Below are 26,800 nucleotides of genomic sequence, written 5' to 3'. Positions count from 1 at the left end.
CTTGGAAGGTTATGACGAGACGAAAGGTGGGAAATACGGTAGAGAGAGACCCGTGGAAGCACTTTATTGCGCGCTCCACATAAAGGCTTGTCAGGCCCCGTCGAAAGCAGGGTGAAGAAGAGAGAGCGAGGGGAGAGAAAGACAAAAGCAAAGAGAGGGGCGTGACTCTGGGAAGTAAGTAACAGCTGGAGAAGAAGAAGAGGGACTCCGCCTCGTTCGATATCGCGCCGATAAGATCAATTACTTCGGGATCACCTGCATCTCGGATCACGCGCTAAACTACTTTAGGATTTCGAGTCGTCGTCACTTTTGCCTCAATGACAACACATGGAATGCAACAACACTTCCTCACTTTGATGTATATGTTGGAGGCTTATTTACTCCCGTTCACTACCCGTGGCGGAGCTTTGTATGTCTTTTTATCACCACTCCAGTATTTACCAAGTGGACTATCCTTGCTAACTTACTACATTGCTATAGATCATGACGTCGGCTACATATTCAAATAGAAATGCTCAAATAGTCCATTGACTATCGGTTATGTGCTTTGGAGAAATGATACAAGAACCTGGAATTTCAATTTATTGAATCCTAATGGCTAGAGATTTCCTGGCGGCGTGGGTTATAGAGCGGAACGGCAATGATCTCTCGCTACCTAAGAATGTGAACAACTCGTCAATACAGAACACATCATATTTGCATGAAGCGTACATCGGACTCCCATAATATGCAATTCAGCAATAAGAGAGCTGAGATGACCGGTTTCTCGCTGTCAGATTGTATAAGCGCTCGATTGGTCGATTCGCATGGCCGTGCTAGTTCAAGAGGAACCTTACTAGTCTGTGACTCTGTTATGTCGAGCTATCCCTACCGGGGTCCAATGATTGCCAACCAGCTATTTCGTAAGTATTGTGCGCTCTTCGCCTCTCATACTAGTAGATAGTTGGTACGCTACTACTACAGTATAAGACGGCCGCTGAAAAAGGGCAAGCCTATGTGATCGGAATTTCATGAGGCAAGAAGATGACTTATGGAGTGAACACTACTTTAATCTTGACTCTATGGTCTTCAATATGATGTGTCAACTTCATGTAAACACCTCTCTTCAGTCGTCATCCGTGCTACTGTGACATGAGCCCCGGCATCCTTATACATCTCCGACCACAGGATGTGGAACCCCGGGGTTTCCCGCCCGCTCCCGTACTCAAGCCGTACACTAACCGTATTTGGGCGAGATAGCCAGATTCCATTAGTTGTGGGCGGGCAGGGCTGTTTTTACCTAAAGGGGGAAGGTCAAGTCTAGTACCTAGTATAGGGTTACTGGAGAGTACAGACGTCCATCATCATGCTAATGACGTCTAGTGCTGCCAGCTACTAGTAAGAGGATAGGAGAGTCAGGCAAATCATGTCTGACGATACCACAAATATTAGACCGAGACGGCGCTATCCCTATCATGGTCGGACTTCCGAAGCTGAAGGAGTTGACCCGAGAGTTAGGACCATTCACTATCTATGGAGAAGTGTACCCTATGTTGAGGTTGCGGGGAATATCTGCTAGCGCACTATCTGCGGCGAATGGTAGTTACGAGTTCATTGCTACCGAAAGTACTCGGATATTTGAGCCCCGAAGGCTCATGTAGGTGCTGCCTGAGTTATCATAGTCGAGCACAACCCCGCGCATTGACCTGCAAGGATACTTCTCAACATGCGGAGAGTACAACTGATCTGGGCGAGGGGAGGAAGTCAGGGCATGTCTATTTAATGGGGATTGGGGAGAGCCCTTTGGCAAGTAAGCAGACATTGACATATTCAGCATTGCATTCAAAATCTATATCTTTCAAGTCAGTTACCATGGCCCAGATTGATATTCCGCTGAAAGTATTGCCCACCCCAAAGATCTACGAGGTGAAGTCTGGGGTTGTCCTGCTTCCTCCTCTCTCTCGCAGGGGCATTGGGCCTGGAATGATCGTCGTCCTTTCCGACGGCGCCTCAAGCCAACTGCTTTTGGCTGACGGAGTTCTTATGCCGTCATTGAAATGGGCTGAAGAGGGCTACACCGTTATCGAGATCCGGGAATCTGCACTGGATCGCGGGGATGTAATAAACCAGGCAATTGAGGCAATGACTCGACACGAGAAGTGCTCTCCAAAGCATACTATCGGCCTCGTGGGTAAGATTTCTTCATTCGTCGACTCAATTTAGCGCAACCTGGCTGATATCGAGACACAGCATATGGCCATAGATTATGGGAGAAGGTACAATCTCTTCCCGGTATCAACAAGGTAACTGCAGCTGCTATCTATGCGGCAGCAGCTGATGCTGCTAAATTGACCTCGAGCATTATACCCACCGTACAACATCTTCATGGGCCCACAAGTGTGCCGCTGCAGAGAACGGCCAATATAATGCAACATAACTATTCAATGATCAACACCGATTTGTTCGCCCTTCCCACTTCCCCCAAATTTGATTATGCTACAGAAGCAGTCTCTCACACGCGGACCTTGTCCTTCCTGAAGAGACATATGAATGGTCCCTACTTCGATCTGGAGGCCATCTGGGAAGAACATACTTACTTTGAATTCGACCACCGATCTGTTGAACATACAATGAACACGATGGTACAAGAGCCTTACGTTAATCATATTCCCACGGTGAGTACCATATGTCCTATCGTCGGTGATTCAGCAGCCTGCCCGCTGACATCTCCCAGATGACGGGGGGAATTGGCCGTGACCAACTCACTCGATTTTATCGTGACCACTTTATCTTCAGCAACCCACGCGATACCAATAACCAGCTCATAAGCCGGACAATCGGCATCGACCGTGTCGTGGACGAGTTCATTATGACCCTGACCCATAATTCGGAGATTGACTGGCTGTAAGGCTTCTCACACTCTCTGGACTGCGTTGCTCATCTTACTCATCTTCGTAGGATCCCTGGAATCCCTCCAACTGGCCGCCATCTTGAGATCCCTTTTGTGGCGGTAGTCAATATCCGAGGAGACCGTCTCTACCACGAACACATATCGTGGGACCAGGCTACCGTGCTGCGCCAGCTGGGCTTGATGCCGGAGTATTTACCTTACCCTTATTTACTTCCAGACAGGCAAGGCCCAGCCCCAGGTCGAACCTTGGAATTTCGAGTTCCTGCGGCAGGCGCTGAGACGGCGGCTAAAATGCGAGATAAGCATGCAGCGCCGTCGAATAAGTTGTTCGCTGGCGGCGTTCGAGAAGTCTGATCTACAGCTCCTAGGAATCGGTGGCACATCGTCAACCATGGAGTGGAAGTGGTACCGGTCTTGGAGGAAACATCGCGGAGCTAGTACCGGCATCACTTCTTCTCTTTCCCTATGGCTTTCCCCCGCAAGATATGCCTTGCTCATTTCTGTTGTCATGTTATTAGAAAACCCACGGGAATCTACTATGTTATTGGTCATACTGATACCAAGTGTGTTCCACTGCCTCACTTTGTTTCTTTGTCTCATGTGCTAGTTAGTACTAACTGTACTGACCACTGACCAATGCTGGCCTCTGTGTCGTCGGGGATTAATGCAGCCACCGGACAGGGATTTCTTTAGCACACAAAGACTGATTGATCCCTGATCGCCCAGCCTTACTTTCCCTTCAACATCCGAGGATGGGCGATTCATCGCGTATTCCGCTTTTTCCATGTGAATCCTTCACCGCACGCTGTCTCGTCCTCTTTTCCTTCATAAAGCGTTGATAGAGCCGCGGGCAGTGTTAAGTCAACCGTGCTCTCCATCTGCTCTCTGATCATATCCTTTTATAGATTGCGCGCACTGAACTGTGATGGACTTTCAGAACGCCCAACATCTGGTGGCCGCTGCCCAGAAGGTGCGCGCGGAATACCTCCAAAGCGCCCACACCACCGCCATCTCCGTCCAGCAAAAGGCCACCTGCCGCAACGATCCCGTCAACGGCCCCCTCTGGGTCAGTAAATTCTCCCTCCCCAGTCCAATTGACGATAACTCGCGCGAGCTTCTCCTACAGCTGATAGACGAGGCAAACGAGCACCAGGTGCGCTACGAGCATTCGGCGTCGGTTCCGCTGGACTTTGAATGGGTGGGATACCGCAGCAATGTCCAGAAGGACACCCCGGAGCCCGCAATTGAGGAACAGGAGAAGTTTGAGAAGTTGATGGCGGAGACCAAGAGCCCCTTGACTATACTTTACCTCTACGGGGGCTCCTTTGTGTTTGTGCTTCCATTGTCCGCTATGATTGATGTATCAGTGCAGCGGTCCTGACGATGATCAATCCATTCCACTAGATTAAACTCCCCCTCTAGCTATCGCAAACATGCCGCCTCATTGGCGCAAGCCACAGGAGCCAAGGTCCTGCTCGTGCGACAGCGACTGGCTCCTCAGAATCCCTTTCCAGCTGCCCTCCTAGACGCCTTCCAAGCCTATCTAGCCTTGCTAAGCCCCCCTGGGGGCAGTCCACACAAAGCTGTGCCGGCCTCTTCGATTGTGGTCGCCGGTGATAGCTCCGGCGCCTGTCTAGCCCTAGGACTCCTCCAGGTCCTGCTCCGATTGCAGCGTCGGGATGCCACAATCACTTTCCATGGAGCGAAACAGGCGCCCGTCGTGCCGGCCGGGATGTCCCTCCTCAGTCCTGTGGCTGACCTCACCAATGCCTTCCCATCGTTCGAACACAATGCTTACTGTGACATCTTCCCCGTCCCGATCGAGAAGCTGCCCTACCTGGAAAAGACGTTCCCGACCTGTCCGGCTTGGCCTACGCGTCCACCGCGTGCCAACCTCTACTGCGAGGCAGGTATGCTCGCGCATCCGCTCGCAAGCCCTGCGGCTGCCGACGACTGGACCGGCGCCTGTCCCCTTTGGCTGGGGTCGGGTCAGGAGCAGATCGTCGACGCGTCACGACTGGTGGCCCGGGAGGTGCATCGCGCAGGCGGGTCTATCACCCTTCGTGAGTACGAGAACATGCCCCACACTTTCTTCTTCGTGTTCCGGATGGCGCCGCAGACAAAGCAGATCCTGGCGGAATGGGCTCAGTCGATCGTGCGATTTGAGCGGGGGGAGCGACCGGCCTCGAGTGCTCAGTTCATCCGGGCGCGGGGTCTGACGGCGGAACCGCTGGTGGTGGAGGATCTGGTGCCGTTCACGGTGCAACAGGCGCAGCAGTGGATATGGACCAAGACCCATGGCTATAAAGTGCCGGCCTTCCACCAAGAGGGCCGATCCAGCTTGTAGCGGTTAACAACCTGTCAATTTGCAAGGGGCCCTTTCCTGTTCAGCTATCACGAACCACCAGTAGTCGTCCGAGTAGTTCTTTTAGTCAACGAGGAGGAGAGAGACGGAAATGAGATTTGCCTATTGGACGACGTCGCGTGCATTGTGGCCCGTCGTGTGGCGGATCGGCGGGGAACAGGGCGAGGAATCCCTGCTCCATAATGCAGGCCCTAACGACTCGACTACTACCTCTTGGCTGACAGGCTAGAATCTCTTCTTTGTTCTCTTCCTCTCCCCGCTAATTAAATCAGTTCTCTGTGCGGGGGGTTGGGGATATGACCAACAAAATGACACAGCCATCGGGGAGAGAGGGGACACACATATCACAGCCTACCTTCAACGATTCAGACAAGGAAGGGGTCTTAATTTAATTTCACTGGCTGCTCTGGCTTTGTTCCCCTACATAAGGGCCGTAAGCCCAGTCACCCCCTCAGGAACTGGATTAACTGTACTGTGGGCAAACCTGATAACAGGACACACCATGGATGCCCTCCTGTTACTATCCCTGGTTCTGGTGGCCCTAATCTCCCTCCTAGCCTACCGGGTCTATTTCCACCCTCTGGCGCATATCCCCGGCCCTCCGTTGGCCAAGGTGAGCTATCTCTATGAGTGGTACTATGACCTTTACCAGAGTGGTCAGTTCACCTTCCAACTGAAGGATCTGCATAGAAAATATGGTATGGATTCCTTATCCTCATGGACGGACGTAACCTAATCTTTCGGCGACAGGCCCAGTCATTCGCATTAACCCCGACGAGGTTCATATCGATGATCCCGATTTCTTCGACCAGGTCTTCAACCAGACTAATGGCCGTGCTGAGAAGCCCTTGCGCGTCGCGGAGGCCTTTGGGCCATATCCAGCCGTATGCCCCCTGCTGTGACAGTCTCCCCAAGAGGAAAAAAAAAATGAAGAAGAGCAGTATAATTAAGAAATGCAGACTATTGGGACCCAGTCGCATGACCTGCATCGCCTGCGACGCAGCGCTCTGAACCCATTCTTTCCCAAGAAATCTGTCAACGACCTCGTTCCAGTAATGAGGCGGCCCATTAAAATTCTACGCGAGCGCCTGCAACAAGCTGCGCAGACCGGCGAAATGTTGAATATGAAATATATATACGCCGCCGTCACCCTAGATATCATCAATGCCTACTGCTTTGCCCATGAGCCGCACAATGTGGGCCAGCCAGATTTCGGCCGCAAGGGGTTTGACGACGTAGACAGCTTCTTGGAGGTGAGCCTGCTGAATATCCATATTCCGTGGGCCATGCGCTTCACCTATTCATTACCGGTAAGAAGTACCAACTCTGGAGTCATGGAAATATATACCCTAATAAACCGTCAATGTGTAGGATCGCGTGAATAAGATCCTAGCTCCTGCCATGGCAGATATTCTAGATTTCCGTCGGGTAAGACCATCGGATGGGGGATACGACAAGATACAGACACTAACGATAATCTGTACAGGACTTGTCTCGGCAGGTGGAGGCTATTCGAAATGGGGAGGATATGACCTATAAGAATGCCAGTCATCGCACTGTCTTCCATGAGCTGCTAAATAGTAAACTCCCCCCAGCAGAGCTGCGGCGGGATCGGCTGCGTGATGAAGCATTTAGCTTGGTGACAGCAGGCTCTGGGACAACGTAAGCCTTTCCATGCCCGAAGCTCTCTATTGTGGTGGAGTTTCTCAGGTTAATTCTCTATAGATCCTATGTGTTGCGAGGCACGGCATATCATATTGCCGCCAACCCGTCTGTGCGACAGCGACTGCATGACGAACTCGTGGCCAACATCCCCGATCCTCAGCAGTTTCCCACACTGACCACACTTGAGCAGCTCCCCTACCTAACGGCCGTGATACAGGAGGGGCTACGTCTGTGTGATCCGGTCACCCACCGGATCAGCCGCCAATTTCCTGACCACCCGCTTCAGTGCCGCGGAATCTTCATCCCTGCCAACATGACCGTGGGGATGACTGCCATGCTTGCCCATCCCAACGAGACCATTTTCCCCGAACCTCGTGTTTTCCGGCCCGAGCGGTGGTTGGGACCCGACGGCAAGCAACTGGAACGCTACTTGGTGCCCTTCAATCGGGGTCCGCGCTCGTGTCTGGGCATGAATCTGGCCCGTGCAGAGCTCGTTTTGATTCTCGCAACAGTCTTCCGTCAGTTTGACTTTGATGTTTCCGCCGTCCGACGGGAGCGCGACATCGACGTGAGTCGTGATTATATTCTGGGGGCGCAGGCGCGCGACACACCGGGAATCCTGGTCACGGTGAGGGAGGGTTAGTAGAAAGCTATGTTAGTTCCTGTATACTCTCAAATCAATGTCGACCCATTCAGGTAAAACTCTGTGCATAGAGTAAACGCGCGAAAACCGCACTATGGTGAACATGTCTGACAGGGGGTTGTGAACTGTGCTTCCAGCAAAAAGGTACTTAGGCTTAAAGACTATACACAAGCCTAACTCCAGCTTTCTAGCTGTTGTGGCAGCGGGATGGAACCAAACGTGTCTCACTGCATGAGCGCAAGCCTATTTTAAGATCCCGAAGAAACCATGCATTGGGGATCATTCGCGGACATCCTTCCCACCGGCCAGGATTCGCATCCGCTGGACAATAACCCGGGCTGGATCACACGGTTAATGGAAAGAATAATTCCAATTCCCTACAGTAAAGGCTGAAATAAGTAAAGTATGCCTCCCTGTATCAGTCAGTAGGAGGGATTTGTAGGATACTTGGATATATATGTGCGCCCATATTCTCCCTCCCCCTGCTCGCTTAATGAGCTGGATGTGGATACTATGGTTATTTTACATGGCCTGCTTCGAGACTTCTATACGGTTTAAGGAGCTAAACGGATAAACTTGGAGTAAATCTTGAGAGGATCAACTCCCCCCCCTCTTATCCCAAAGCCTGCGTTTCCCTCCGTACGCTACTACTTACGAAGGTCTCTCTCGCAACCTGACCCGCAGAGGCTCCCCGCGAAAATGGAGAGAAAGATGCTCGCTGTAGCCGAAATTGCGGATTCTGGGCAAAATTAGATCAAAAGTCTGATCCCAGAAAGAAATGGCCAGAGACAACCTACGTAGTCTCATAGGAAGACACATTTGGCTCGTTGTAGATACCCTAATCTTCCTCCGGATAGTGCCTCAGAGGCGAAGTCTCTGCTACGATGGCTGCAAGACCCAAGCCCGTCCGCTAATACCACACTGCTCCCTTGGCTCTCACGCGCATGCTTGGGTTTGCAATTCTCAGCGGTCTCCCCCCCCGAGACCCCTGTATTCAGGATCAACAGCTGCTTACAACACCGAGAGTATATTGGGATCGGCAGTGGTGACTGCGTCGGCGGAATTGTGGAGCTCTGGGTCCTCAAAGGGTAGAGGCCACCCCCTGTCTTTTGTACAGTAGTAGTTACGGCAAGACCGATTTACTCACGACGGCCTCCTCGCCAGTAACAGCTGGAATTGAACAAGGTCGGGCGTCTTGTATACGTCCGGGGTGAGAATCAGCCATGAAAAGCCTTCCATCCGGCAGGTCAAACGGACGGCATCTTGGTAACGTCGTCGACCTCCAGAGTTTTTCGTGTGAGCAATGGGTGCATAAACGTGTCAACGGGCTTTCTGGATATCGTTCAGAGGGAAGAACAGGGTTCTACAGCCGCTTTGATACATTTCCCACATTGGATCCTAACCCTACTAGCATGGGTTAAACGCTCTTTCTGACCAACTGTGATATCGGAATGTGCTATAGATCATGCACTTATCTGTACCATAATGTGGAACCAAGTCAAGTATCTCCACAGCCAATACATACTCCACCGAAACGTGGAGGAGGGGTCGGTGGTAATGACGCCGGCTTTTTAAGAGAGATCATCGAGCTATTATGCTTGATGTTAATGTTGACTTTGTTGGATATAGATGGACCCCCCTATATACATACAGACAGACAGACAGACATACCTACCTATCTACTCCCTACATACATACATGCATACACACATACACATATGCATACATACATATTGTATGAGTCTGTGGCTATTTAATAGAGGTATATTCTGTTATTGTAACCATGCTAAGATTGTAAAACTGTTACAAATGAGGTGGGTTCACTTCTTCAAATCTGGATAGGTCATTACTATAATACCCGACTCGACACAAGTCCCACGTATATTGTAAATAAGAGGTTACAATCTTTTCCGAGAGAATCATACATAGCGTTACCTTCTCAGCTAGATTCCTTGGCTTTAGTCGCATTGATCTAAAGCTTGGACTGATCTTTTCATCTTTGATCTATCTACTTCTGGAATTTTGGTCTCACGGCCGAACAGCAAGTTTCCTAACCGAAAGTTTGATTATCTGTATGAAGATCCAATAATGTCCCCGGTGAAATGATGTGACCAAGGGGTCCCCGAAAAAGGAAGAGAGCGAATGCAACAGCAACCATCCTATGCTATCAAAGGGCACTCTGTTCACCTCCATAAAGCCCATGCAGGACAAGAAGCTTATTCATCATGTCGCCAGCTGGCTTTCCATACGTATTCGCAACGACTTTGACTGGGTGTACATACTCTGGCCGGAGACCCGCTGGGTCCACCGTGTTGTAAACGTGATGTCCTGGATCGTGAAGGTAGAGATTTGCCCGCCCATTCACTTCGGATGTAGGCGAGAAGCTGGAACAACGAAACTAATTGATTCGCAGATGTGGGTCAGAGGATTCCTATATGGACATAGCTCTGGATCGGGCTTTTTCTTGAGTTCAACCTGGATAGAAATTGATAAGGCGTACTCACATATTGACTTTTAGGATATGGACCACAGACAGGGCGGCCTGAGTGTGAAGTCACGAGTGTAATACACGTCTTTTTTCCCAGCTGATGTCATATGGCTCCAAATCAAGGCGAGCAAGAATGACGGCAAGACTCATGTAATCATGTAAATCTCACGGCAATCGAGCTGTGGTCGCCACTCGAAGACGGGGGGACTCTCGGACAGAGACGGTCTAGATTCAATCAGCTTGTCCTGTTTGCACTGGCAGATGCCACTAAAATCGGGTGTCTTACTTAGCGGGTCAAGTGATATCGCGCCCCCGGTTAGTGAGGCTGACAGCATTCCTAGCGGTCTCTAATACTAGGTGCGTCTCGACGTACGAAGTATACGCGAAGATCCTGTGTCACGGGCCCTTAATCCGGTGTCCACATCCGGCTAGTGGTGACCACGTACGCTATCCCCCGGAGTACACCGGCAAGGCTTCTTGGTACGCTCAGCTATACTAAGATCTATACTAAGAATAATCTGACGGTGGCATGTTCTGAACTCGTGATCGAATATCGACGAGGGGCGAAACGAGTGCCTTCGCTACTTAGTCTCCCCCTCGTCGCCTGCTGGCCTCGTTATCATCCTTCGTCAATTCAACCCAAATCATCCCCTTCCGGTTGCAAGTCAAGACTAACGTCAGACAAAATGGCTGCCAAGGTTGGTATCAACGGCTTTGGCCGTATCGGTCGGATCGTATTCCGCAACTCCTTCTCTCATGCCAACACCGAAGTGGTGATGGTGAACGATCCTTTTATCGAGGTCCAATACGCGGTACGTTCCTTGGATGGTCTGCGGTCGAACGACATGAGTGCTGATATCAGTCGGATGCTTAGGCATACATGCTCAAGTACGATTCTACCCACGGCACCTTTGCTTATGATGTCCACATTGACGGTGACTGCCTTGTTGTGGACGGCAAGAAGGTCAAGTTCTATGCGGAAAAGGATCCTTCCCAAATTCCATGGAAGGATGCTGGGGCGGAATATATTATTGAGTCGACTGGCGTGTTCACTACAGTGGAAAAGGCGAGTGCTCACCTTCAAGGTGGCGCTAAGAAGGTCGTTATCTCTGCTCCTTCTGCTGACGCACCCATGTACGTCATGGGGGTAAATGAGACGACCTATACAGGGGCCGATGTGGTGTCGAATGCCTCCTGCACCACCAACTGCTTGGCGCCTTTAACCAAAGTTCTACATGAGAAATTTGGCGTAGTTGACGGCCTGATGACCGCGGTTCATGCCTACACTGCTACGCAAAAGTTAGTCGATGCGCCTTCTTTGAAGGACTGGCGTGGCGGCCGCGCTGCTGCTGAGAACCTGATCCCGAGCAGCACAGGGGCGGCCAAGGCCGTTGGTAAGGTGATCCCTGAGCTCCAGGGTAAAGTGACCGGGATGTCTATCAGGGTGCCAACCTCCAATGTGTCCATGGTTGACCTGACCTGTCGCCTGGAGAAAGGGGCCTCGTATGAGGAGATTGTTACTGCGATAAAGGAAGCTGCACAGGGACCTTTAAAGGGTAAGCCGACTATATCTCTGTTCGGATAACATAACTAAGGATGAGTAGGTATTCTCGATTACACCGAGGATGATGTTGTCTCAAGTGATATGAAGGGGAACCCTCATTCATCAATTGTTGATATCAAGGCTGGTATCTCTCTGAACCCGAACTTCGTCAAGTTTGTGAGCTGGTATGACAACGAATGGGGATACAGTCGTCGGGTGCTAGACCTGACTGCCTACATTGCCAGTGTTGGGAAGTAGAGTCATGATTGATGGATGAGATGGATATTGTCCTAGTTGGAAAGACAATGAAAGATATGAAGAGCTTATTTGTAAAACTCAACATGGAGCCAGCTCAAAGTCATACCTCATCAGAATATGGCGCAGCACATAGGCACACACAACAAAGCTGAGAACAGCAGTACCGGTCCAAAAACTAGGAATAATCATGTTTTGATGCATCTACTGTGAAACAAAATATAGGGTCGATTTGACTGGACAGCAGGAAGAGAGATACTGACTCTTTTTTAAATCGTTGGAAGTGGGGAAAAGAATTAGAGTGAAACCCTTCTGGTCTACGGACATGAATATAAATCCCGCAAGTCCGAAAACGCGGTCACCTTGGTTATCCTTCTTCTCTATACGTCACTACGATGACAAAATCACAAGAACAGCTCCAGTGCGCCGTCGTTTACCCTCGACCTGGGAAAGCAGATCAGGTAAGTTTTGCCAAATGACTTCCTCTAGAGCTATCCAACGTAATATGTCGAGATACAGTTGACAGAAATCATGGACGGGATCATCGCATCATCCATGCAGGAAGACGAACCCAATGTGCTGCAGTACCAAGTTTTCTTTGGTTCCAAATCTGAACGGCAGTCCCTATAAAAGCATGGTGACATTAGCAGCATGGTCCCTGTCCTGGTTAACGCCCGTGGGTTGACCGTTCGACAAGCAGTCAAGGAGACTGAAGCAGAGACCAATCGGAATATCGAGTGCTTTGATCAAATTGCCAATGCACTATTGGAGGAGATCAAACTCACCCATCCGGAGAAAGTTGACGAGGTATCTAGCTACGTGGATGGATGTCGCTACAACCAAATGGCCAACTTCTTGTGGAGGCATGCAGCCCGTCTAGGATAAGAGCATGTTAAATATAGGAACCATACTGATCTCTTTTTATAACCTGACTACCACCAGATATAGGCTGGGCGATGTGGTTCGGGATGCTGAGGGCAGAATCCCAATAGTTATTGAAACTATCACTTAATATGTGTACAGTCACAGAATTCTCAGTTGAAATACGTTCTCCTCAGGCCAAGTATACCAAATCATACTACTAGTAGTAGTGTTGGAGTGGCATAACCTCGATAGACTGGTCACTGGTGTAATTTGTAAACCAAAACAACCTCGGAAGCGTGTCTGCTTAGGTTAGCAAGTTTCACGTGACAGACTGACACAAAGCCCATATAGAAACCCTAACCTAACCGCCCCTGAAACGTACAACAGTGTGAAGACCCAGAGAGAAACTACCGACGCTGACTATGGACATATACGGTGCTTATAAGACTCAACTGGACTTGCTGGAGGAGGAAGAGCGAACAATTCTCAAGCTTAAAGGGGCTTTTAAGATTCCTCCGCAGGCGGTACAGGATAAGCTCATTGACGGATTCTTTTCCTGGGTCGCCCCTGTATTGCCTGTCGTTAACCAGAGCGTCTTCCTGTCCATGTATAGGGATCCTCTGAATCCTCCCTCCCTTCTTCTTTTACAGGCCATGTTCCTCGCAGGGTCACGGGTTGTTGAGGAGAAAGTTAGCGGAAAAGACTCAGCGTCCAGGACTCATAGCTCAATGATATATCTTCAACGGGCAAAAGCTCTTTATGATGCAGAGTTTGAAAAGGACTATATCACGGTGATACAATCTTTACTACTGATGAGCTGGTATTGGCAAGGGACGGAAGGTGCGTCTGTCGGTGTCCTCGAAGATACTATCAACTGAACACACCTCTAGATACTACAGAAAATGGGCTATTCTATTGGAGTAGACTGGCGATTGGCGTAGCACAAAACTCCGGGATGCATAAAAGGTTAGAATCCAAGTTTCTTATTCCACACCCAACTCTTTAACAGGCTCTTTCCTTTCTGTTCGTACACCCTTCCTTCCCTTTATCATCCTCCGAACTATTACTTATGCTCACCATTGACCGTCAGTAACGAGTTAGAAATGAAGCCACCCGAGCGCCGGCTCTCGAGGCGGATCTGGTGGACTCTCTACACCAGAGATCGTGCCATGGCTGCCGCATACGGCAGGCCTACCTGCATAGACGCGGATCTCACCGACGTAGATCCCATCACGCAGGATGACTTTATCGAGAGCGAAGGGCACCGGCCTGACTCGGTTCGAGCCCAGTTCTTCATCCAGTACGTCAAACTATGTGAGCTGATGGACGTAGTTGTTGCCCGACGGAGAAGAGCTGGGCTCCTTACAGAATCTGAATTCGCTCAATGGGAGATTCGTCTTAGTCAATGGATGATACAATGCCCTGAACAAATGCACTGGTCTCAAGCACGCCATAGCTTTTGGCCTGCGATCCTACATTCTATCTTCTAGTAAGTGTGAGACTTGTTCTCTCCCAGCTAAGCTAACCAAGATGTTCAGTACGATGGTATGCCAACTCCATGCCTTGCTCCCGGCAGTAGCTCGCCCAGCGTCTTCGTCTGCCGTAGTTTTGCAGGCAGGTTCGACGATTGCCTCTATCATGCAGGCTATAGTATCCCACAACCAGATTACTTATGTTCCACCATCAGTGTATGGCCCCATCCCTTCGACATAATGTTCCACGAATATGACCTAACCTTCTCGAAGTATATATAGTGTTGTCACTGTCCTAAGCGCTGCCAAAAGTCAAAAGCTTACCTCTAGTCCAACTCTAATCCTTCAATGGCGTGCGAACATCGAAACTTGCCTTCAGGTTTCAGAACTTATATCAACGGTCTGGCCAATAGCCAGTTCGGTCCGAGAAGGCGCCGGACTCATATACAGCGAGAAATACTTCGACTCTTTACTCAACGAGGCGCTGACTGATTTAGAGGCTCGAAGTCAAGAGACTCAAGTGGGACAACACCGAAGGAAAAGATATACTCGACCAAGACGAGCCAATCCAGATCTCCTTCTGCCCAAGAGCCGGATTATAGTCAAGATATCTCCAGGCCGTCCTTCGACTCAATATCCATCCATGGGACACCGGGCAACGTCGAGCCATTCACAGAGGATCAAGACTCGTCTACAGGACGGCGCCAGTGATCCTATGTACATGGCACACGGTACATCCGAGGCTTGCTCTGCATACCCCGACTCAGCAGATGTCCTTCATTCATTGCAGGTCGCAATTGGAATGAGGCAACCACTGCAGGAATCTGAACCAGAGGCTGAGTAATTACTATCCATAGACAATGCAAATGAACACCTCACGACCTTTCCCCAATTAAAAGGCTACATGAAGGAGAAAAACCGCATGACTCCGATGGTCCTTTTCACAACAACAACAGTGTCTTAACTACTATCTCACTAGCCCTAGTCCCTAATCACATCCACAACACACAGACAAGCTAGACCCCAAAGTTCCTAAAGCTTATGTCTCTTCTGCCCAGTCGCGATCTTCTTAAACTCCGCCTGGGGAACGCCATCAACAAACCTCTGCAGCCCCCCAAAAACCTCCTGCACAGCCTGGGCATTAAACTCTCGATCCCCAGGTTCACGAAGCAGCCTCTTAATCTCCAACAAGCTAGACCCCACCAAATGATCACCGAACCGACTGCCAATCTCACCCAACACCATCTCCCTGAATCTCTCCTCGTCTCCGCCCGCGTCCAACACCTGGTTCACAAATCCCACCTGCTGCAGCTCCTCAGCCGGAATCTTGCGACTGCACAGCAACGCCTCCTTCGCCTTGCTAATACCCAGCCGACGCACAAAGGCCAGACTGGCCCCGCCCTCGGTGACAAGACCCAGCGACGAAAACGGGGTCAGGAGGTACGCGTTCGGCGTTGCGAAGATGAAGTCCGAATGCGCAACCACTGCCGCTGAGAGGCCCAGCACGGGCCCGTTCAACGCCGTCACCAGGATCTTGGGATGGGTGTAGAACGCGTCGGCGAGATCGATGTTGTTGAGCACGAGGGCGCGCACCAGTACTGGCGGGGCTCGGTTTTGCCGAGATCGGGGGGTGGGCGGGTTATATCTGCGCCTCTGTGTTGGAACCACACGTCAGTCAGTACGCTATGTCTGTTTCGCTGATCCGGGTATCATGGGTTGGTCGCTTGTTATCATACGTGGAGAAGAAGCGGCCTTTGCCGATCAAGAGCGTCACCAGACTTCGTCGTGCTGGGCGATTTCTCTCAGCGTCGAGGCCAGTTTGTAGTAGTCTTCTTGACTGAGGGCGTTGAGTTTCTCTTGGTTGTCGAGAGTCACGATGGCGAGTTTGTCGCTGTATTCGACGGTCACCGTGGTTTTGGTTGCTGCCATTTTGGGGAGAAATGTGAAGGTAAGATGTATGTCTGGGAGATCAATGCTGATATTGTGTGTGATTCAAGCTTTGGAAGGAGGGGGGGGGGGTTTGTCTCACAATATATCTTCCTTTCGAATGCCGTTGACTACGCGATGAAGGACGTGCCGAGCCGAGCGTCGGTCTACAGATTTCGCCCAGATCAGCCGACATTCGGCTCGGCAGCATTTATGTTATATTTATTTCGCTAGGAGCCCCCATACAAGTTCAGAGGCGAGAACCTGTGCAATCACAATCTTTCTGGTAAGGCTAGTACCGAGGGTAGATTTCTCAGGCTGCTGATAGATGTCTACACCAGGATGCTAGACTATGATGGCCAGGTTAGTGTTGACTATTCGTGAGCGTTACCGCCAGACTCCGTTTATCACTCTTCCAGTGAGATAATCTTACACTACACGTCTTATCATGTCTACAACAGAATGCCATTTGGTATCTCGCCTAGATAAATGCATATATTACTTAAGCCGGAAGGAGTTGCTCCTGTCCAGGGAATCGAATCAGGATAATCCACAGCCTTAAATCGGTGAATCATCCGACTAATATACTGTAGACCAGTCCTATCTCGATCAACTCATTTCTCCTTACCCACCCAGCCACACCACCAACCAGGGTATCCTGTCTGATCTTGATCGCCTGTAGCTTTTAACCCTACGTGACGTCGCCTTTCCATTCTGGCGTCCATCCGCCTGGGTTCGCGTCTATAGTCTTAGTTTATCACCATGTATGGTTAGATGGTAGAATGTGGTAAAGGGCACGACCAGGTGACCAGCACGATTAGCTCTAAGTCCGAGAGAGCTCGTCCCCAGGGTACTACAGTAACGGCCGCTCGCCTGGCGGACGGGCTCAACCCGATCTGCTTGAGGTTCCGTAGTGAATAGGAGGTGACGGGGACTCCAAATTAGAAACTCAACTGTGATGCGCTACGACCAGGTTTGCACCCAGCTCCATCATCGGTGAGTCGGGGCATTAGGCAGCACGGTCACTGTCATGTCCGACCATGTGCCCTGGCTCCTACCTCTCCTATTTTTCTTCCTTTCCTGTCGCTGTCATGTATGTCTTTGAACCCTATCCCGGTTTCCGTCTTACTACAATGCCAACAATTCCAAAAGTTACAGCCGTCTGGTATTAGAAATCCCCAGGGCTTTCATCATGCTGGGTGTATGGAAGGTCAACCAGCAAACAAAAGGCTTTCTAGGGTATATGGGTGGTGATAGATGAACCGTAACTGTGTACTGGTGATAGTCTAGCACGAACAAACCGGCTTAGTCTGAGTCATTAAGCACAGTTCTAATCCTACTAGCCACTGCCGTTTACATTATGGATCCAAACCGCACGGATTAGAGCCGTGCGGCAGATTGTGGCTATGGGCCACACAGAGGGGGAGCATCGACGGCTGTCCAAGTAAATTCTGTGTCTTATAGCGCAGGGGTTCTTCCTGCCTATTGGCCAGCCTGCCACATGTGTGACCCGATTGGAGACTGGGGTTATATTAACGCCTATCAAGCCAGATAAGCGGGCTCTTTTCTAGCCTCCAAGCACGCCTCAGCCTGCTGCCTCACACCGTCTTTGTTCCGGGAAAGACATTTAATATCCACCGTAAACCTTACAGCCTTGCCTCTTCTCTTTCATAGCTTCCCTCTTACCTGTGACTCGGTACGGTCTTGGCACTCAAAAAAAAAAAAAGCTTGGTATATCAAGACTCGAGCTACTCAGCTCAAAGGATTCGTTAGCATCGACGAAAATCACGTAAGCGGCACCGCCAGCCCGCAAGTCAAATCAAATCAAATCACTATCATCTCACAACCCAGCAGACTCATAAAATGACTCTAACCCACGTGTCGGGAGCTCTCGTGCTCCTTCTCCGGCTCGTAGCAACGGCCCTCGCAACCGTCACCAGATACACCGTCCCCATCCCAGCAGGAACGCTCATCCTGGAGACCCGCCAGCAGCTCCACGACATGGCGGCCGCCTACTCGATGGGGACCTTGGATGATCGCAACGGCGGCTATTACCTGCTCGACCACGACGGCGAAGTTCTGGCCGTGGCAGCAGACGGCTTGTGTGCAGAGCTCGACGGTTCGATGAGATCGGCGAGCAGAGTCCACGAGCAGCGCTCGCGCTCGGATTCATCCAGCGGAGAATTCCGGGAGGTTACCCTCCAGAGTCATGATGGACCGCTCCCGAGACTGATGGCAACTCATGTTCTCATCCTCGTTGTTATACGCATGCGCTGTGTGAAACTTATAGTGATTGCTTCGTATGCTCTTCGAATCATCATTGGTGTTACTAATGCTGGGGGGGGGGGGATTGCTGTGAGATTTTTTTAGAAAGGAGTGGTGGAAGGGTTTTCGTTGGATAGGGTTTGCTCACTTCTCTCACGCATGTCATGGGGGCCTTTTTGGCACAACTACTACTCCGTGCTATGGACTTGCATCTTACGTAAATGGTCTCTCGTTTTGGTTTAGAAAAACACACTCAGTCGTAGCAGGAGAGTCACATAAGTAACGAAACCAAGGCAGCTTTTATGGACAATATTAGATCTAATGGTGGACAGAGAATGTGATCGCTCAATAGCATACAAGGTGGTAAGGTATCAGAGTAATGCCGTAGGGGAGGGCAGTACTCTATGGCGGGCCGGGGTTTCCGAACTCAGGCCGGTAAAATCCCCTGGGGATTATGGAAAGTGTCCTTGGGATCCAGAGTCGCTTTCAGCTCCTCTAGCCTGGGAAGATTCTGTCGCCAATATTTCTGCTGCGCATCTGCCATCTTCGGATCCGGGCATCCGAGATATGCGTGTCCCTCACTCTCGGGCACTGCCTTCGTCAGAACATTGTAAAGGCCGTCGGCAAAGTCGTATGTGGTGGAGGAAACAGGGCCGGTCGGACTGGCCATGAAGATCTGAACCCAGAACAGCACATCTCGGTGGCCATAGGCGGTGGCATCTTCCGGGACGTCGTTGATAGCGCCGCCCTCCAGGCTCAGGGTCACGAACCAAGTCAACGTGCCGGCCTTGTGGTTTTCAATGTAGTCGAAGAACTCGTCGATCCCGGAGGCGGGGATCAGCGTGTCGGGCGTGAACCCGAGTGATTTCGCATAGAACCAGGTTGGAGTATTTCCGACCAGCCGCAGGATGGTATCTTCAAGCGCGTGGCCGACCATCCCGAGCCAGTCCGTCAGCACCAGGATATTGCCCGGGTTCTTCGGCACAAAACGGTCTTCCAGGCCCAGGGCCTCATACTGCTCTTGCGAGCCGAAGAACAGACCTTCCAGGATAATGTCGCCGTCGAATATGACCATGTTCGTGTAGAATTGGCGGGTCAGGTTCTTGGCCGAGATGAAGGACTGCCAATCCTTGACGAATTGCGCCTTTTCAGCGCTGCTGCCGATGTTAAAGGTATATGAATACTGGACGGCGAGTCCTGGTGCCGGCTGCGTGCGGACCTTGAACTCGGTGACAATGCCAAAGCTGGCTGCAGCACCTTTGACCGCAAAGAAAACCTCTTGATTCTGCGTGTTCGAGGCCCGCACGATGGACGAGTTCGCTAACACGACCTCAACCTCTTCGACGTGGTCCAGGGCCAGCCCCCACTGGCGCGCCGTCGGACCCAGGCCTCCCATGGTGAAATGTCCACCGGTGCTGATCGTCGGACAGATGCCATGTGCCATTGCTCTCTTCCCGTTGTTGTATAGCTCGGTGTCCACGTCGCCAAGGGTCGTCCCTGGGCCAATGACAGCCTCGTATGTCTGATCATCCATCGAGAATTGGGAGAAGTGTTTCATATCTACAACCACGGCGCCATCCGCTCCTCCAAGTCCTGGTGTCCAGTTGAGTCAGCTGTGTTTTAAAGAGAGATTGACATGGTAGTCATGGAGCTGGCTACCCTACCATAATTTCCAAAGCTATGACCCCCACTACGGGCCTGTACCTTGTAATCATATTCAGAGGCACACTTGACAACGGCAGCTATCTGCTCTGCCGTCTCAGGGTAAGTGACTGCGGCCGGGGTTACCGGAATGTTGAGGTTGTATTCATGCACCGCGGTAGTTTGATAAAGAAGCTGGTCTTGAAAGGCGACGAGACCCGCATTGCCTCCCAGGGCAGAGACCAGGCAATCACGCCCAGCGATACTGGTTGTATTTCCCATACTGGAGGATCGAGCAGAGAGAAGTAAGACACCAGCGAGCACACTGAAGAGAGACTGAGAGAGAGAGAGAGAGAGGCGGGGACGCGTGCCATCCATGCTGTTATATTTCCAATGCCGGGCCAAGCTGGGGCTGAATCTTAAATGGGACTTGGCTGAATACTTTTCAGCTGGAACTGACGAACTATTCTTGATCGACCCTTAGATCATCAGGCACCGACAGCGTTCCTGGCTCAAACCCCCGATAGTCGCCCCACTCCGTGCGCTGTTCACGACGATCCATGCCCGATAAGCCCTAACTAATGAAAACTAACAGCCTCCGTCGAACATGGCGATGCCAAAATTATTCCGGCTCTTCTTTCAGACCAATTACCGGGTAGAAGATCTACGATATGGTGGGGTCTGCCCCTTATCTTACAATTTGTCATTAGAAGAGAGTTCGTTGCTTCGTGAAAAGTGCAAAGACATTAACCTAACTGACCCCGCCAGCTCAGCAGAATATTGAGAAATTGATTGAAGGTAGAGGCTCGGAAATAAAGATAGAAAGGTAAATGGGGTCAAAATTAGTAATTTACCGATTGATCCTTGTTCTTCTCGATTGTTCAGTAATGTAGGCCCGGTCTGATCCCCCCCTAATTCGGTGTGCATGAAGAGTTTCCTGTGCGTACTAGTTATGCTGATGGAATTGAGACTGATCTATTGCCGTGAAAATGACTTATAAAAAGAGGGCAGAGATTCTATACTGTTTAGTTTGAATATCGACTTGAAGACTTTCTGGATGCAGTCGTTTTTCTAGCTGTGGCCCCGGCTACTAGCAAGTCATGGGTATATGCTCTGCACAACACACATTTCTCTTCCTGGAAGACTTGGGCAGCTCATATATATATGACCGTATTGACGATGCTATAGAAGAATCCGTGGTGGTGCTCTACTGATGGTGTTTCTATTCCTTTTCGCACGACGCTCGAGCCGAAATAGCAGACTGAGGCTATTGGAGACCACCGCACATCTTTGTATCAATTGATTTTACCATCTTGGTAAAGCTTTTTAAGCTCTTTATAATATCGTGACATCTGAAGTGTATTGATTGAGATCTACAATAAGGTTTTGTACTCAATACCTTGGTCGTGGTATGCTGGACAGATGTTTCGTTCGATCTTTTCTCATGTAGCTTTTTTTAGGAGTAACCCCCCGTCTTATTTTTCCTTTGAGTGAAGGATCCATATTCAACAGCTCATATCTCGAATATAGTCTCTCCAGATGTCCGTAGACATTCACGAAACAGCAAGGGAGATGACAATCTAGAGTAGAGCTTGCTCATGTTTTGAACGTTGCCGAGGCTATAGGGAAAGTACTTCGTAAAGAGATCATGGATTCTATTAGATATAAATATGATTCTTCAAAATATATTGCATTCAAATCCTCCTGACTACTATATCTAGCCCCAGAAAAGAGACCAGCTATAGATTACAACCACGAGACTGCCAAACGATCTCGGAAGTTCTCTATGTGAATATATCATTGGAGGTCATACTTTCGAGATAACAAGTTCTTTCGCCTACTGGTCTCCTCAACCGAAGCACCAACGGAATTTGCGTCGTAAAGCTCGTGAAAACAGGCATCGACAACGGCGATAAGTAGACACTAATGAGCTGGTTGTGCATTCTGGGTGGCCAAACCGAGAATATGACCCTTTCAGATCTGCAGAATGATTTCACTGTGGGAAGAGTTTCTGGAAAAGGATCTCTTGCAGAAACGCGGTTATATACAAAGGCCCTTGAGCGTCACAGCAGCCCCCCGGTGAGATACACAAGAGGCCGACAATATCACTGGCAGAAACTGTTACTATTTGGGTCTTGGTTCCTATCTGCCTCCTGTCGACCTTGGCTATGGCTGACTACAACGATTGTATTCAGTGGTGGAGACTAATGCGCAATGGAGCTGCTGGGGATGACGATGTACCGTTGAAACTTAATACTTAATTACCAAGTGGATAGGATTCGTTCCCTTGATGATATGCCGGGCTGGATTGGAGAGACCATATTGGATGAGCTTGATTGTCTACAAGATTCGAAAGATATAATAGAACCTCAGGGCGTTCCTCCACTTGAAATGGTTTCGTCAAGGATACCCTGGGAAAGGTAAGAGACACGAATCCTATCCAGAGCGAACAAAACATCTTGGGCATTGGAATGCGAAGTAATTTGGTAGAAGTTACTTTCCGTGAACTAGCAGGTATTCAAATATGCCTCATTAAAGACAGCCATGCAAGGCTGGGTTCCACTATATAGACCTCCAAGATCATGTAGGTTTATACCCTGTACACTAACGAGCCGGTGATAGATTCTCTTTGTTGGACAGAGACACTCAACGGAGGGGGTATACTGTTACAGCTGAGTCAAGGCTGAGCGGCTCCAGGCAGATCAGTCACTGTTCAGATGAATACCCAAGTCAAGAGCTCATGTCTCAAAGGAAAAAAGGAAGTTTGAACCGCCGAGTCGCAGCCGAGGTAGAAGTTGTGGGAGTCGCGCCCGTCGAAGAGGCACTTTGGGATGCACTTCCCGACTGAGTGGCCGACGCAGTAGTGGCCGATGCCGTGCTGTTCGATCCCGGGGTAGCGCTTGCAAGGCTGGTCGAAGCCGACGCAGACTCGGTCACCTGCTTCGCGGCGGCAGAAAGTTGATAAACCGACCACGCCGTATCAGAACCACCTAAAGTAAGTCATTCGTGAGCATAGATCCCAGTCGATGGACGTCTATTGGCAAAGTGCAATGCTTACAATGATCCTCAGGCCATCCGGTACAAGGTTTATTGCATTTGTCGTCCGACTCGAGAGACTTCTTGTCCGGCAGGGAAGTGCCGCACCAGCATTCGGCACCGTCATGCAGGCCCATATACGGTGCATTCGCCTTGCTGCACACCTTGGCGCAATATCCCAGACTTTGGTACGCGTATGAGCCCTTGTTTTCGAACCCAGCGCTGTCGGTGTAGCAGCCGACCTGGTTCATTGACTGCGTCTGGGCGGAGACAAGCAGGGCCATGGGGACGGCCAGGTAGGCGGCCGAGATGGAGAAAAGCTTCATCTTTTGGTGAGATATGAGATCAAGTCAGTACTGATATTGAATGATGATGTCGTATGGAGAGGCGAGGAAGGGCGAGACAGTTAAGTAATAATCAATGGAAAGAAGACCGACATAGTGGAGACGGCCCCCAAATCCGCTCACATCGCTAACAGGAGCTCCAAATTCTATTGAGAAACCCAGCGTATTGAGAGGCTGGTGAGGCCCCAACCGACAGCCGGCGGCCTCTAGTCGCGGAGACTACCCGCTAGACTGCGCCAATGAGTCCTCCCAAAACCCTAACAATAGCCCTATGTTACATTAAAGAACAGGGTCTTCGTTTTCTCGTTCGATCCTCGTGCAGCATAGCCATCATGCCGCCTGAAATAGAATCTCCCCCAGGGTTAGCATTCCGCAGATCACCATGTCATTGCCGCCGTGTTTCAGGATCTGGTGGAGCCAGTCGCCTCCAACAGGGTTGGGATACAACAAGGGTATGAATCCATCCGCTGCCATTCATCTCATAGGCGGCAGGATCCCCGTTCTCATGAGACGTCGAATGAATTTGCTCACTACAGTGCCACACCCACCCTTAAGGGACCAGATGAATTTGAAGGGCGACACACTCGATATGTCAGTTCTGGCAAGTCCCTGTGAAAGATTGCTGTGGAGCTGCTCTAAGGTTGTAAATATCCTGTAGATTCCATCCAGATGGGACCAGCAAACCAGATGATACGAGCTCGCACATCACGCGGCGAGTCCCCGAAACGATTAGCCCCTGCATAAGGGGGGAGTCGATGGACGCTACTCATTCCTTGAAATCACCAATATGCAGACCACTGTCCTGAGGGGTGCAGGAAGGCGATTTGTCCGGCAAAAGAGGGTATAAACGTAGGAACAAAACGGAGGCTACGGGTTTTTCATGGAGATCGCATATATCCTGGACTCCCCATAAGTACTGACACAGCAGTGGCACTGTCTCTCGATGCTCCTCATCGAACGGCAGCCTCTATACGAGAAACGAAACGGATTCTCAACGCAGTCTTGAGCATCGCACCGATGAGACGCTTGATGGAAATATGAGCAGGGAATGTTCTTCAAGGTTGAAGCTTTCGCAGGACAAACCAGGTGCATACAGATTTCTGGCATATTTCTGCTGAATCCATCCAGATCATGATCCTCATGGCCGGGTAGAATGGAGACAAACACGTACTACTCATGACCTACCTGCGCTCAACATATTCCGGAGTCATTCACGATAGTGTAGTCCAAAGCTTCATAGCAACATTAAACATCTATGGGACAGCATCTCCATAATCTATAAAATCAAGGTGGATATCAAATAGAACACGCTCCCTACAGAGGAACATCCCCCCAAGCATGGTAAGAAAACTTCTATCACCTTCTAGACGCCACGATGCCACGATCCCCATAAATCCCCACCTCAATAGCCCCCAAAACATTCTCCAGCTTCTTTCGCAACTTCCTCAATTCCCGAACTCTCTGTTCCCTGTCCTCCTCGGCACTCCTCAGTTCCTTCTCCAGCTCCCTAATCTTCCTCTCCTGTTCCGCCTCTGACGAGTCGATTCCTGGAAGTACCGAGATCAAATACTCAATCTGCTGCTCTTTGATCACCAAATCCCTCGCCAATTCGCGCTGCCGACTTGCAAATGTCCGCGGTGAATCTGGCGCAGGCGGCAGATTCGGGTCGGCGGCCATCCCTCCAGCTCCGGGTGTCTGACCTGCATCACCGCCTCCTTGCTGCTGTTGGCCTGGGATTTGGGCCGCTTGTTGTTGTGGGGATGCTTGGGAGGCAGCAGGCGCGCCGGCGGGGACGGGCGGCGCGCTCGAGTTCTTGGTGATTTTGGCGAGGGCGGGCGCAGCAGTGGGATCATTTTGGGGGGGGATTGTGGGTGAATTATCATGATAGGTTACGAGATAACCTAATGTGGCGTAGAATTGGGTTGCGAGCTGGTTGTCACGGTGGTTAGTTTGCACCTTGTGTGGATGTGGCGTGGAATCTTAGTTTGGGGAGAGAGGGGGGGGGGTCTTACTTGGTCGAGACAGGTTTGAAGCTGCGTTAGAATGTCTGCCATAGTGGAAAATATAGAGCGGATTTAGAAAAGAGGGGGAAAGGCGAGGTTGAAGATGCAGGTAAGGTGGTGAGCATTGAATCAAAGAGGTTCCTGCAGCTTGTCGGAGGTTGATCGGCGATAAATTGAAGATCGCCGGCGATAAGATTTATTATTTCCTTCTGCGGTCGCATAATTTAGATTCAACTCCAACTTTCTCCAATTTGTCGATTGAATGGCAACCCGCATAAGCAAACAGTAACTACCTTACACGTGTAACATATCATGGGAAGCTGATATGAGGCTCCATCGTCCCCTCTCTTCCTTTATTCTCACCTCTGTCGTCCGCCGCCAATGTCATCGCCAACTGCATTCCTTCACGCGCCGTCTCTTCAAGCTCCCCTCTCCTCCACCGCATCCATCCGCGCACCATCATGACCTCCCTTCCTTCCTCTCCTACGCAGAGCGGACTGCTCTCTCTCGGAACACTACGGCCTACATAGGCATGCACTACGAATATATAGTTCAGCGAACCCTCCGTTCTTCCGCCTTCACGCTCCACCGCGTCGGCGGCCGCGACGATGCAGGTATCGACCTCGTGGGAACTTGGCACCTCCCGCACCGCGAACACCCTCTTCGCGTGATCGTGCAATGCAAATCACTAAAGACTAAACTGGGCCCGAACTTGGTTCGCGAACTGGAAGGGACATTTAACCAGTCGCCAGTGGGCTGGCGGACAGGCGACGAGGTTGGCATCTTGGTTAGTCCGCGGGAAGCGACAAAGGGCGTTCGAGATACCCTCGCTAGAAGCGCGTATCCACTGATGTGGATGATGATTGAGCGAGACGGAGCATTACGACAGGTCTTGTGGAATGCGAAGGCCGAACAACTCGGCTTGGTGAACTTGGGCGTTGAGGTGAGATACTCGGCGGACGAAGACGTGGACTCGTCGAAGGGCGTTGTTCTCACCTGGGACGGAGATGAGATTCCCAATATGGAGCAGATAGACAGCCGGGTTAGTGCAGTTGAGGATAGCTGGTTACGGTCGTGGGGGGATGGTTTCAATGAGGGCAAGAGGAACAAATCGGAGCTGCTAGATGCTGTTCAGGAGCTGTTCCCAGAAGAGAAGCCTCTCCTTTTTGGAACAGGGGCTCGTAGTACCTTGACTGACGCGGATAGGGCAAAGGTCATACAATTTCTGGACAGCAAGAAGTCCGCCCAGGCTGAGGCAGTATCCGACACGAAGCCTACTTCTACGTGACACAAAAGGGACACGTTGGTACTGCGACGGTGAATAGCCGCTAAAAGATAGATATGTATATACTGTATATTATTTGCACAAACCCAGGGTATATCCAGACAAAACGAAATCA

At 50.5% G+C, this 26,800-nt stretch overlaps 11 protein-coding genes across 11 annotated transcripts; 7 read left to right on the top strand and 4 right to left on the bottom strand.

Annotated features, from left to right (window-relative positions):
• Positions 1-1,851: 1,851 nt before the first annotated feature.
• On the top strand, positions 1,852-3,244 carry ABOM_010581 (LEA domain protein; the record flags this gene model as incomplete). Its single annotated transcript, XM_022537709.1, has 4 exons — positions 1,852-2,170; positions 2,230-2,654; positions 2,714-2,883; positions 2,938-3,244. The coding sequence occupies 4 exons, from the start codon at positions 1,852-1,854 to the stop codon at positions 3,242-3,244; spliced, it is 1,221 nt and encodes a 406-aa protein (XP_022384395.1).
• A 571-nt stretch (positions 3,245-3,815) lies between these two features.
• ABOM_010580 (putative benzoate 4-monooxygenase cytochrome P450) lies at positions 3,816-7,563 on the top strand (the record flags this gene model as incomplete). The annotated part of the gene is made up of 8 exons (XM_022537708.1): positions 3,816-4,234; positions 4,295-5,233; positions 5,685-5,953; positions 6,006-6,139; positions 6,215-6,565; positions 6,627-6,683; positions 6,742-6,917; positions 6,981-7,563. The coding sequence occupies 8 exons, from the start codon at positions 3,816-3,818 to the stop codon at positions 7,561-7,563; spliced, it is 2,928 nt and encodes a 975-aa protein (XP_022384396.1).
• Positions 7,564-10,737: 3,174 nt separating this feature from the next.
• ABOM_010579 (type I glyceraldehyde-3-phosphate dehydrogenase) lies at positions 10,738-11,852 on the top strand (the record flags this gene model as incomplete). The annotated part of the gene is made up of 3 exons (XM_022537707.1): positions 10,738-10,863; positions 10,926-11,607; positions 11,656-11,852. The coding sequence occupies 3 exons, from the start codon at positions 10,738-10,740 to the stop codon at positions 11,850-11,852; spliced, it is 1,005 nt and encodes a 334-aa protein (XP_022384390.1).
• A 392-nt stretch (positions 11,853-12,244) lies between these two features.
• On the top strand, positions 12,245-12,734 carry ABOM_010578 (cyclase; the record flags this gene model as incomplete). The annotated part of the gene is made up of 3 exons (XM_022537706.1): positions 12,245-12,310; positions 12,369-12,433; positions 12,500-12,734. 3 exons carry the CDS (start codon positions 12,245-12,247, stop codon positions 12,732-12,734), a joined length of 366 nt encoding a protein of 121 aa, XP_022384388.1.
• A 401-nt stretch (positions 12,735-13,135) lies between these two features.
• Positions 13,136-15,029, top strand: ABOM_010577 (fungal specific transcription factor domain-containing protein; the record flags this gene model as incomplete). Its single annotated transcript, XM_022537705.1, has 5 exons — positions 13,136-13,553; positions 13,604-13,679; positions 13,804-14,202; positions 14,252-14,401; positions 14,468-15,029. The coding sequence occupies 5 exons, from the start codon at positions 13,136-13,138 to the stop codon at positions 15,027-15,029; spliced, it is 1,605 nt and encodes a 534-aa protein (XP_022384382.1).
• A 188-nt stretch (positions 15,030-15,217) lies between these two features.
• On the bottom strand, positions 15,218-16,114 carry ABOM_010576 (enoyl-CoA hydratase/isomerase family protein; the record flags this gene model as incomplete). Its single annotated transcript, XM_022537704.1, has 2 exons — positions 15,218-15,838; positions 15,965-16,114. The coding sequence occupies 2 exons, from the start codon at positions 16,112-16,114 to the stop codon at positions 15,218-15,220; spliced, it is 771 nt and encodes a 256-aa protein (XP_022384381.1).
• Positions 16,115-17,974: 1,860 nt separating this feature from the next.
• On the top strand, positions 17,975-18,481 carry ABOM_010575 (uncharacterized protein; the record flags this gene model as incomplete). The annotated part of the gene is made up of 1 exon (XM_022537703.1): positions 17,975-18,481. One exon carries the CDS (start codon positions 17,975-17,977, stop codon positions 18,479-18,481), a length of 507 nt encoding a protein of 168 aa, XP_022384389.1.
• A 322-nt stretch (positions 18,482-18,803) lies between these two features.
• On the bottom strand, positions 18,804-20,299 carry ABOM_010574 (FAD-binding oxidoreductase; the record flags this gene model as incomplete). The annotated part of the gene is made up of 2 exons (XM_022537702.1): positions 18,804-19,969; positions 20,041-20,299. The coding sequence occupies 2 exons, from the start codon at positions 20,297-20,299 to the stop codon at positions 18,804-18,806; spliced, it is 1,425 nt and encodes a 474-aa protein (XP_022384383.1).
• A 2,463-nt stretch (positions 20,300-22,762) lies between these two features.
• On the bottom strand, positions 22,763-23,379 carry ABOM_010573 (plasma membrane sensor transducer; the record flags this gene model as incomplete). The annotated part of the gene is made up of 2 exons (XM_022537701.1): positions 22,763-23,007; positions 23,076-23,379. The coding sequence occupies 2 exons, from the start codon at positions 23,377-23,379 to the stop codon at positions 22,763-22,765; spliced, it is 549 nt and encodes a 182-aa protein (XP_022384385.1).
• Positions 23,380-24,753: 1,374 nt separating this feature from the next.
• On the bottom strand, positions 24,754-25,451 carry ABOM_010572 (med21 domain-containing protein; the record flags this gene model as incomplete). Its single annotated transcript, XM_022537700.1, has 2 exons — positions 24,754-25,326; positions 25,410-25,451. The coding sequence occupies 2 exons, from the start codon at positions 25,449-25,451 to the stop codon at positions 24,754-24,756; spliced, it is 615 nt and encodes a 204-aa protein (XP_022384384.1).
• Positions 25,452-25,725: 274 nt separating this feature from the next.
• Positions 25,726-26,688, top strand: ABOM_010571 (uncharacterized protein; the record flags this gene model as incomplete). Its single annotated transcript, XM_022537699.1, has 1 exon — positions 25,726-26,688. One exon carries the CDS (start codon positions 25,726-25,728, stop codon positions 26,686-26,688), a length of 963 nt encoding a protein of 320 aa, XP_022384387.1.
• Between the last annotated feature and the right edge of the window lie 112 nt (positions 26,689-26,800).

This window comes from Aspergillus bombycis (assembly GCF_001792695.1).
Source record: "Aspergillus bombycis strain NRRL26010 chromosome Unknown contig00135, whole genome shotgun sequence".
Classification (NCBI taxonomy): Eukaryota; Fungi; Ascomycota; class Eurotiomycetes; order Eurotiales; family Aspergillaceae; genus Aspergillus; species Aspergillus bombycis.
This window is presented reverse-complemented; position numbering and strand designations above follow the sequence as displayed.